This window comes from Heptranchias perlo, chromosome 2 (assembly GCF_035084215.1).
Source record: "Heptranchias perlo isolate sHepPer1 chromosome 2, sHepPer1.hap1, whole genome shotgun sequence".
Classification (NCBI taxonomy): domain Eukaryota; kingdom Metazoa; phylum Chordata; class Chondrichthyes; order Hexanchiformes; family Hexanchidae; genus Heptranchias; species Heptranchias perlo.
This window is the reverse complement of record NC_090326.1, coordinates 63880332-63892009: the sequence shown is the minus strand read 5'-3', so window position 1 is coordinate 63892009 and position 11678 is coordinate 63880332. Positions and strand designations below refer to the sequence as shown.

Here is an 11678-nt window from a genome sequence, read left to right as displayed (position 1 = left end):
CAAATCTCCCTCAAGGCTCAGTCGTGTCCTAGTCCCGCATTTTCCCTAGTTTTTCTCCCATCTGTCCTCGTGCCCTCTCCGAATCATCTTGTCCATGAAACTGAATTCCTGTTCCCTTGGCCCTATTTCCACTAAACTGCTGACCACCCAACTTCCCTTCCTGGCCAGTATGCTAGCTGACATTTTAAATGGTTCCCCCATCTAACACTATACCTCTCCCTTTCAAATCTGCTGTCATCACCCTCTTCCTCAAACAGCCCAACCTCGACTTCTATGCTCTTGCAAACTACTGCTCCATCTCCAACCTCCCTTTCCTCCAGTCCTTGAAAATGTTGTCACCTCCCACCCAAATCCATGCCTATCTTTACTACAACTCCATGTTTGAATCTGTCCAATCAGGTTTCCACCCCTGCCACAGAACTAAACCAGCTCTAATAAGTCATAAATGACATCCTCCGTGACTGTGGCACACTATCCCACCTTGATCTTCTCAACCGCTCTGCAGCCTTTGACATGGTTGATCACAGCATCCTCCAACGCCTCTCCTCGATTGTGCAGCTAAGTTGGACTGCCTGCCCTTGATTCTATTACCTGATAGAAACCAGAGCATCTCCAGCAATGGTTCCTCTCTCCTCTTTGCCCACCCCCCCCTGCTTCAGACTACATCTTTGATTATGCTCAGTGACTAAGTACTGCACCACATTCTGTGAAATCAGAACCATCACACCATTTCCAGCAATTTTATGTTTCATATCAGCATTCAATCTCTCCTTTAATATTAGCAATTACTTGCTTTGTGGCCTGTATTATTCTACAACACCTAATTTCCCTTGAATTGTCAGAGATCTGCTGGGTTGCATCCAGTCAGCTAGTTCAGTGAATTGCCCCAAGAGTCAGTCCCCCTCTATATTTGTGCCACATACTTATTGACTCACTCAGGATGTTTGACTCAGGCTCCAAATCCTTCAATCAAAAAACTATATCCTTAAATCATCTGGAACCATTGCCTAGTATCAGGTTGGGCCAGTAGTTCTGATGAAAGCTGCCATTTTTGCCTACATAAAAGTCACTACACTTCAAAGTAATCCATGATATGCAAAGCATCATGACAAGGTGCTATGTGTATCTTTCTTTGAAAGTTTAGGAGGTGGTCTGTGGCAGTTTCTACATTTAGAAATGGCAAAGCAAATTAGGTAGGAGGCTCCGGGGGGACAGGTCCAGTGGTGACAAATTTAGCAATAACTTCACTCAGAGTATCTCTTGCCATCGAGAGGGAGGGATAACTCTACCTACATCTTCCCTGGGGTGCAAATTACCCAAGTCAGAAGTTGCAAGAAGTACACCAAGGGAAGTCACAGAGGAGTCCATATCAATTAGTAAACTGAAATTTCTTTGGAGTTTGAGGGACTCAATCTAGTTTAGCGGTTACTACACTCCTATTCTTGGTAAGCTTCAAAGATGATGAAAACCTGGAAACATATGACAGCACACTAAATCCACAATAACTTTACAAAATCTAGGCTGCAATCTTTGTAGTTATGATGCTATAAACCTTCATGCACATTAACTTGGAAGAGGTTCACCTTTTTTTCTCCCGAGAAGTCATACATCCAGAAAGACATCCAAAGAACACTGCTTCCTTCAGGCGAGTTGCTGAGCAAGAACAATCCACACTGTGTGCCAGTGTAAATAGGAAGCTAGATATCTATTAGTATCAGAATCTGTGTAGGTGCCAAAACATGCGCATATTGGGCACTCGTATAAACCCTGCTATGGCCTAGAGGGAAGGCTAAGAATAGGGAATCAGCCACCATTTATATAGTGGACTGAATATTATAAACAATGCAAGGCACTTAAAGGAGGAAAACAGGTGCCAAGTATTTGAACTTTAAGGGACGTGATCAAAAGCATAGCCCAATAGATAGGCTTTTTAAAGTATGGAGGGAAGCTGCAAGGTGCAAGGGTTTTAGAGACAATGAATAAGATGGCCGATGGTGGAGGGGAGGGCAGATACACAGCAAGAGGCTAGAAACGGTTACAAAAGGTAGGATGGGGAGAGATCGCTGATGAATTTGTAAGTGAAGAAAAGGAATCTGAATTTAACATGTTGGCGACTGAGTGTGAGTGGAGATTAGGGGAAATAAGTGACTGGTACGTCGTGTGGGAAGGGATGTGGCCAGTAAAGAATTGGGCATTATAGAGCTCAGTAAGGTGGCGGTGATAATGATGAAGGTATGTCAAAAATTAAGCATTATTTTGTCTGTTTTCAGCTTAGTATCAGTTCCTAGTAAGAACTAATTAGGGATACTTCTAAAATCTAGGAATTCAAATCAGTTCAAGAAACTGTAAAAATCAAAATACAAACTTGTGGCTCAGCTCAGACCTGTTGTACAAAACACATTTATATATAAACAAATCAAATACAATTGTTTCAGTAAGTTTATTAAAAATAATCAAAGAATAGAAAACTATACATAAAAAATATGTTGAATTTTTACTTGCCGTAACAAGTTGCCCCAGTAGAGTCCTAAACACGATTCTTTTTGTACGTATGAACGTACAACCCCACAGTGGTAGTCAGGCCAATTCATTGTTCACCATGACAGAACTTGAACATGATACAGATGGTTATCCAGCACCACAAAATACACAGCACTTTCAGATATTAATTGCATAAACCAAATCTCTACAAAGTAATGTGTTTCTGCCATTGCTGAAACTTATATAGCTAGATGTTATGCATCAATAGAAAACCATTTCAGCACAAATTGACCTTTATCATTCAAGCTTTGGTTTGAGCTGTAGTGTTTGCTGGGTTTTCCAGTATGACTTAACTGTTACCTTGTACAGTAATTTCATAAAAATAATTCTTCCCCACCTCATTTGTAATTAGTAGATTTTAATTATTACAGAAGCATACTTCCGACATAAACGTAGCCTTCAGAGTTTAGGTCACCAAACTGAACTACACAATCAATATAGAAAAAAACCTTAGATTTTGTGATAATGATAAACCATTAGTAAAGCTTTTTAAAATAAGCAACAAAAAAGTTATCCAAAATTAAACTAGTAACTTGCAATTTAGTGTGGAAAAATGGTTCTTTGAAATGGTATCAGAAGATGCTGTGAACTCAGCAAAAGTAGCATCATTGCCAAAGAGGAACACACATTCAGCAATACTAGAGCTTCTTTAACATAAAATGATTGCAATTGGTCAGTTTTTTATGGATTTTTAAAAAAAATGTCACCAATCACTATAGCTGTAGCTTAGTGAATGTACTCTCAGTGGATGAAAGCTGTAAAAACAAAGACTGCATAACACACTTCCATGGATTATGCAATGCAAATGCAAGGGGATATCAGCACTCTAATTGTAGCATCAAGATTTGTGTGGGCACTTTGTGGAAAAGCAGTGCCCAATATAGTCCGATTATATGTTATAACAACGCACTGTTATGTTTTTGTGCAAGGTGCAGCACCCTGATTGCATGGCTACTTTTACTTCAGAGTACAAATTTTTGTCCAAAATAAGTCACATTTACATTGATAACTGGTATGTGTGGGGAGTAGGGACAGGAATCCACTTAATTCTGAAGGTAAATAGGAGAACCCAAGCTGCTCCAATTACACTGCAAAGATGGGTCAGCCAAGCTACACACAGCTACAGTGAAGCCCAAATGCTGAGATCTGAGTGACCTGCTTCAATGAAACACATGGTTTCAAAGCAGCAGCAGGGCTAAAGGGGATACAAGTTGTAGATGCGATCCTTGGGGAAGCTTCTTTGTCAATGTGTGGAATGATATGCTTTATCTAAAGTAGAGGATATTATATCCAAAATATTGCCCCAAAATTCCTGTTTTAGGTCTGGAATGTTAAGCCATGCAACTTCTGCTGTAACTTTACATTACAACAATCATTCTACAGAGTTAGAGAGTGAACAGAAATGATTCATTCACAGCATTTGATGATTAAACAAAAAAATAAACAAGATATTCTCTGGCGTTGTAAGAGGTTTATAATGCCACCACATAGGTATAAGTATTGAATTCATAACTCCTTGGGTTCATTATTGTGCTAGTTCCACTGGAGACTTGAAAATCTATATTAGAACGTTATGAAGTTTCTACTATATATCATCCTTTTTTAGGGGGGCAATTTGGCTAATTTAAATGTTACATCTACAAAGTCCCTACAAATTTGACCCTCATGTGAAATACATTTTACAGGTCCCCATTATTTTCATGAAATCACAGTATGTACGAAGACAAAGTGTGGACTTTACTGAAATGTTCTAGCATATAAAGCACACTAGCTAAACAAGTCAATAGCAGGCAACAGAAAATCATGGCAGTGAGCTCTCAATATTACATGTTGATATAGAAGTAACATTTTAGAGATGAAATATCCTTGTATTCTGTTGCTGAAAAAAGTCTAAACAACTTGAAAATTTTCCAAGTTTTCCTACAAATTCCCGAATGTCATGGCAACCTTATCTCAAAGCAAAACCACCTCCACAAGTGGACTTCATCCACCTATTAGTGTTTAGTTGGGTCAATAACCCTTCATGAGACATTGTCACGTTTAAATTTCAACCTAATTCAGGCAATACAGAAGGCATGACAAATCCCCTAGGACAACTGTGGTACATTCTTTAAAACATAGGGCTAGGCAGGCTGTAATTTTTCTCTCTTCCAAAAAGGTAACAAAACAGTGGTTGCCATGAAAAAATCTTGCATAGTCTAACTGTATGCATCAGTAATTTCCATTAAGTGCCAGCAACATAGATGAATTAAAATATTTGCTGTCCATTGCAATACTGCATCAAAACACTTCCTACAAATGCATACAGCAGATGAAGTACTTTTTCTTTTTTGCTCCTAATAGAACATATGCATACTGGTATACAGATTCCTTAATAGAATCAACATAATTCCTTCCACCACATTCTGTTAGCTGGGAACATCATTCATAAATGCCATTTGGACCCCAACATTAACAGGTTACATTTTTATGACTAGCGTGAACTTAAACACCGAACAAAGTTCTCCTAGTTCACACAAAATTTGTTTTGTTTGAGTATGCCTCTTCAGTGTTGCAAGGTTTCTGGCTCTTATTCAAATCAGAAGTTACAGATTCAAGGTGACTATAAACAGACCCTGAGAAAACGCAGCCAAAACACAAATAATGACCAAAGCAGAAGAAAAGATGGGTCCAGTTGCGCTAAATTCCTGTAAAACTTCTGGTTAGTACTGAGCATTATACAGTGAATCAAGGAGCCAGAACTACTCAACAAAATCCCTTACGGTGTTAGCACACTCAGCTTAAATATCAAACCTGCCAAACTAAGAATCCTCTATAAACTTAGATAATGCAACCTGGGAAAGGATTTGTAAACTTCAAAAGGTTTCCCTCCTCCACTTAAATATAACTTAAACATGAGATAATAACATCATATGAAAATTAAATAAAAACTTCTGAAAACAGTTATTGCACGAATGATACAATTTGTTCAATATGTACAGAGTAAAAAGTTCTGATATATGTATGAAACGATGACTAAGAAGCGGCAAAAATAATTGCCATGAAAATGTCCATCTAGATCAGCCACTAGAATGACCCTTGGATTAAAGTATTCCTAAGTTTGCCTCTGCTTGTGAAGAATTGCAGAAAGTGCCTATCATCTGCAGAGTGTTGTGGTGAAAGCTTCAAGCTCTTGCAGGTCTATCACCAGAGCCGTTCCAGCAGTGACTTGAGAACTATGGGAAGCAAAACCTCCACATCCAATAAGGCTTCACAAATACTTAGCACAAGATGATATGTTCTGTAGGATGGAGTCCAACCATCATATCGGACACATGCAAACAGCCAGTTGCAGATATTAACCAATACCCACTAACTGCAGTTAAATGCTGGTCTTTATTTCCAGTCTGATATCAAGATCATTCCGTTTTAATGTGAAGATTGGGGATGATTTCCAATGGTTTTGCACCCCCTATCGACTTAAACTAACAGTTATGGTGTCCCGTGTCTGTTTTCTCCTTTTTGAGTTGTTGCGATTATATTGGTTATGCCCTCTGTGAATGACTGGCTGCTTCATGCTGCCCACTGAATTGTGACTGGAGCCTTGGTTATGGAGTCCCTTCACAGAATATTTTGGGCCACTGTGCTGCTGTTAAGACAGTTGCAAAAGACAAAAAAAAGCATTCAGGAAACAAGAAACATTTGCTCAAGAGACCATTTAAAATCTCAAGAAAACAAAACACATTCAAATTAAATATTGCACTCATACTTAATCAGAAATTACATTGCAAGCATGTTGATACAGATCAAGTCCAGGTTTGATGGCTTGTCTGTACTGAGGCAAGGCAGCATTGGCCTTAGCAATCAAAAGCTTTTGCATCGGGGAAAACAGAAATCAATCATGGTTCTCATTCATTGCCATTTTGTGACTCCTGCTGGAAAATGAGGGTGGGTATTCATGAAGCACAGGATCTCTCAGCTGTGATGTTGCAAGTGTCAAATAACCAGCTAACATTCCATCTAGGCTGATGAACGAAGCATTGCCAGAAGCCTGTGGTACTGGACAATTGCTGGCACTTGTGTACCCCAGAAATGAGCTGCATTAGAAGGACTGAGTATCAAATGAGGTTGTATTGTGGCTGTACAAGGCATTGGTCAGATCCCATCTGTGCTGCTCCGATCAGCTAATCAAAGAAATATTAGTACCCTTGAGAGGGTCAGTGAAACACAACCTCAATGACTTTGGATATCAAGAATCTAGTATAGATGCTGATCTACGGAGGCCAAAACTACAACAAACCCGAGTAATAATTTAAAAAATTAGATCAAACATCCCCTCTACATGCCCCAGAGCAAGACAACTTAATATTACTAGCCAGCAAATGGAAACCAATATAATGTAACTGAATTTCTCTCAATATGGATAAAAAACGTAATGGCTGCCTCAGGATGTGGCTGTTATATACCAAAGTTGGAAGGGGAAAAATAATGATCATCCTTACTAAAGGTTTGAAGTATTTATTTAAAAAGGGAAAGCATTCCAGATAATAGTTAAAAGTGTTACTAATAATGTTTCTACCATTCCAGTGAGTTAAAATGGGATATTGCCCAGGTAGATTAGAATCAATAATTGGTTGGCAAAATAGTAATTGAACAATGGGAGGCCTTCAATGAGGAGTTGGTTCGGGTACAGAATAGATACATCTCTACGAGGGTGAAAGGAAGGGCATCCAAAGCTCGAGCTCTCTGGATGACTAAAGATATAGAGATTAAAATGAAACAGAAAAAGGAGGCTTCTGACGAATGTAAGGTTCACAATACAGTAGAGAACCAGACTGAATACAGAAAGTACAGAGAATATCTAAAAAAGGGAAGAGGGGCAAAGAGAGAGTATGAGAATAGAATAGCAGCTAACATAAAAGGGAACCCAATAGACTTTTATAAACAAATAGTAAAAGGGTGGTCAAAAGGAAGTGTGGGACCAATTAGGGACAAAAGTATAGTCATAGTATTATAAGGTTTAGATTAGCTATGGAAAAGGACAAGGAGCAATCTAGAGTAAAAATACTTAATTGAAGGAGGGCCAATTTCAGTGGGTTGAGAACAGATCTGGCCCGGTAAATTGGAACCAAAGATTGGAAGGCAAAACTGTAATTGAATAATGGGTGGCCTTTAAAGAGATGGTTCGGGTACAGTCCAGGTACATTCCCACAAGGGGAAAAAGTAGGGCAACCAAAGCCAAAGCACCCCGGATGACGAAAGAGATAGAGAGTAAAATGAAGCAGAAAAAGGGGGCATCTGACAGATGTCAGGTTGATAATACAAGTGAGAACCAGGCAAAATATAGAAAGTTCAGAGGGGAAGTGAAAAAGAAAATAAGAGGGGCAAAGGGAGAGTATGAGAATAGACTGGCAACTAACATAAAAGGGAATCCAAAAGTCTTCTATAGGCATATAAAATAGTAAATAGGTAGTAAGAGGAGGGATGAGGTCGATTAGGGACCAAAAAGGAGACCTACACATGGAAGCAGGGGGCATGGCTGAGGTACTAAATGAGTACTTTGCATCTGTCTTTACCAAGATGCTGCAAAAGTCGCAGTAAAGGGGTAGTTGAGATACTGGATGGGCTAAAAATTGATAGAGGTACTAGAAAGGCTGGCTGTACTTAAAGTAGATAAGTCACCAAGTCCAGATGGGATGCATCCTAGGTTGCTGAGGGAAGTAAGGGTGGAAATTGCGGAGGTACTGGCCATAATCTTCCAATCCCCCTTAGATATGGGGGTGGTGCCAGAGGACTGGAGAATTGCAAATGTTACACCCTTGTTCAAAAAAGGGTGCAAGGATAAACCCAGCAACTACAGGCTAGTCAGTTTAACCTTGGTGGTGGGGAAACTTTTAGAAACAATAATCTGGGACAAAATTGTCATTGACAAATGTGGATTAATTAAGCAAAGCTAGCACGGATTTATTAAAGGCAAATCGTGTTTAACTAACTTGATTGAATTTTTTGGCGAAGTAACAGAGGGGGTCGATGAGGGCAATGCGGTTGATATGGTGTATATGGACTTCCAAAAAGCATTTGATAAAGTGCCACATAATAGGCTTGTCAGCAAAGTTGAAGCCCATGGAATAAAAGGGGCAGTAGCAGCATGGATACAAAATTGGCTAAGTAACAGAGAGTAGTGAGCAGTTGTTTTTCAGACTGGAGGAAGGCATACGGTGGTGTTCCCCAGGGTCGGTACTAGGACCACTGCTTTTCTTGATATATAGTAATGACGTGGACTTGGGTGCACAGGGCACAATTTCAAAATTTGCAGATGACACAAAACTTGAAAGTGTAGTGAAAAGTGAGGATAGTGATAGACTTCAAGAGGACATAGACAGGCCGGTGGAATGGGCGGACAACGTGGCAGATGAAATTTAACGCAGAGAAGTGCAAAGTGATACATTTTAGTAGGAAGAATGAAGAGAGGCAATATAAACTAAATGGTACAATTTTGAAGGGGATACAGGAACACAGACACCTGGGGGGTGCACCTACACAAATCTTTGAAGTGGCAGGGCAAGCTGAGAAGGCTGTTAAAAAAGCAAATGAGATCCTGGGCTTTATTAATAGAGGCATAGAGTACAAAAGCAAGGAATTATGCTAAACGTTTATAAAACATTAGTTAGGCCGCAGCTGGAGTATTGTGTTCAATTCTGACCACCACACTTTAGGAAGGATGTCAAGGCCTTCGAGAGGGTAAAGAAGAGATTTACTGGAATGGTACCAGGGATGAGGGACTTCATATATGTGGAGAGATTAGAGAAGCTGGGGTTGATCTCCTTAGAGCAGAGAAGGTTACGGGGAGATTTGATAGAGGTGCTCAAAATCATGAACAGTTTTGACAGAGTAAACAAGGAGACACTGTTTTCAATGGCAGATAGGTCGGTAACCAGAGGACACAAATTTACAGTGATCGGCAAAAGAGCCAGAGGCGATATGAGGGAAGACCTTTTTTAAAAAACGCCGTGAGTTGTAATGATGTGGAATGCACTGCCTGAAAGGGTGGTGGAAGCAGATTCAATAGTAACTTTCAAAAGGGAATTGAATAAATATTTGAAGGGAAAAAATTTGCAGGGCTATGGGGAAAGAGCAAGGGACTGGGACTAATTAGATAGCGCTGTCAAAGAGCCAGCACAGGCATGATGGGCCGAATGGCTTTCTTTGAATTGAATATCGTAACTCATTTCACAGAAACAAATTTTAATCACAAAAACGAACTGCTGTATTTAACAAACTTGCTGTGGTACATTTCTATGAACTTTGATCATCCTTCATTACCTCACCAAAGTGGCTATTCTTCTTGTGAATTTATACAGTGACCATGACACACTATTTAACCCCAGGAAATAACTGAGCCAGATTCTATCCTCACTTGATGTCTATGTACATGCATACACTTTCTAGCAGGAGTCACTGGAGAGTAATCAGGAACAGGAACCTTGGAAGTTATTTTTCTCTCCTTTGCACAAGGGCAGTGAACCCAATTGCAATGATCCACTGCCACCCCATCTGAGATTGCAAATAATGCAAAGACTAGGAATCAAACCTGAGACTTTGTGATATCAATGGTTTGGTCACATTGGTGTCAAAATTACACAGTGGGATGGTAGTGCACAAATATTTGACATTCATCAGAAATTCCTCTTTGCTATTTTATAAAAGACATTAACCCCAAAGAGGAGAATTTCAGACAAATGCATTAAGAATTTGTACGCTAATATCCAACTGCTTAATTTTAAGGCAATGGTGTTTTTAACCAATTGAGCAGTCAGTGCAGCTCTTGTAAGTCAGCTTTAATTTTTTTCAAAGTATTCTGAAAGAAAATGGCAATTCCACCAAAATAGTTCCACAGCATTTTAATACTTTCAGGCCAGGGGCATCCAAATTGTAGCATGTGTGGAATCCCACTCCTGGCACTCCACCCCATGAAGTCCAGATGGCTCATTCCTATTCCTTACTTGCTGGTTCATCCTGTTTGAATTTTGTAGGCCTGAGGTTTAGAAAGTTTTTATAACTGCTGCCTCATTTGTGGATAAATCCTATATCTAAACACCAAAGCATCATTTGAGGCACATGGAAATTAATGGACAAATGGACTTAAATTTTATGGGGCCCAGAGGCTCCATGATGTACACATATGCAGCCCATATGTGACAATAAACTTGGACACCCCGTTTCAGGCAAAATAAAATGTTTTTCTTCTTTTTAGGTTTCCCTGCATAAGATACCATTCTTCAGCTGTAACGGAAAGGAGGTCTGATCTTGAGCTTGTGCTAGATGTACGATAACCTCCAGGATTTTTTGTATGGCGAGATGGAGTTAAGAAACTCTAAATTTACTCTCTATGGAGCAAACACCTGACCTTCATTCAGTGTTTCTCTGATAAATCAGCAGACTGGAAACCTATTTTGTAGGAAATGCAGGTACAGGCCATTGCCAAATGTTTTATGACTCAGCGCATTGTTTGCCCTACAAGCCACCCTTTTTAAACTAGAAACAAAAGTATTCCATAATTATGCTGCAAAAGATGAATAGTGACCCCCCCCGTTGAAATAATTCTACAAGTGTCACGATTTAGCTTTATTTAGAGTATTTGCGAATCATGCATTAAGCTCAGTTCAGTACTAGTACTCGAATTTTATTTTTGACTTCACTGGTTCCTACCTTGTGATGTATATATAGACTTGGCAGGTTAGGGGATGCAGTAGGGGGAATAGGGTATACAGCAGTGACAGGATTCAGTGGCGCTCCTTCAATACAAACCTGCCTGGAAGGAAGTGCAGGGTGTGTGGAAACACCAATACTGGCTGGTGAGACACCAATCCTAGCCTGTATTGGAAGGTAGCAAAATAGACAAAATTAACTCTTAATAATAACCTTTTTAAAGAATAATTTTATACAAGATAAAACTACAGAGAAGCTTTAATTCTTCTCACCTATATATTAGCATTAGTCATTCTACTTCACTGTCCTACATGTTTCAAAATCTTAATTTTTAAGTGAAATGACATAAAAATTAAATACTAAAATGACATCCTAAAAATTAATAGCTCTTGAACAGCATCACAGGTCATGGTATAGAAAAACACTTCAATTCACCAAGCACTCAATCA

At 39.3% G+C, this 11678-nt stretch overlaps 1 protein-coding gene across 5 annotated transcripts in view; it reads right to left on the bottom strand.

The window, feature by feature from the left end:
- Positions 1-2421: 2421 nt before the first annotated feature.
- Positions 2422-11678, bottom strand: part of tent4a (terminal nucleotidyltransferase 4A) — an 89074-nt gene continuing 79817 nt past the window's right edge. For 2 of the 5 annotated variants that reach the window (XM_068001914.1, XM_068001918.1), the window contains 2 exons: positions 11230-11394; positions 2422-6169 (listed from right to left, as the gene is read on the bottom strand). In XM_068001914.1, the coding sequence (XP_067858015.1) occupies positions 5993-6169; positions 11230-11394 (342 nt within the window). In that variant the 3' untranslated portion in view covers positions 2422-5992. The remainder of the gene's footprint in view (positions 6170-11229; positions 11395-11678) is intronic. The other 3 variants (XM_068001916.1, XM_068001919.1, XM_068001915.1) reach the window with 2 other exon arrangements.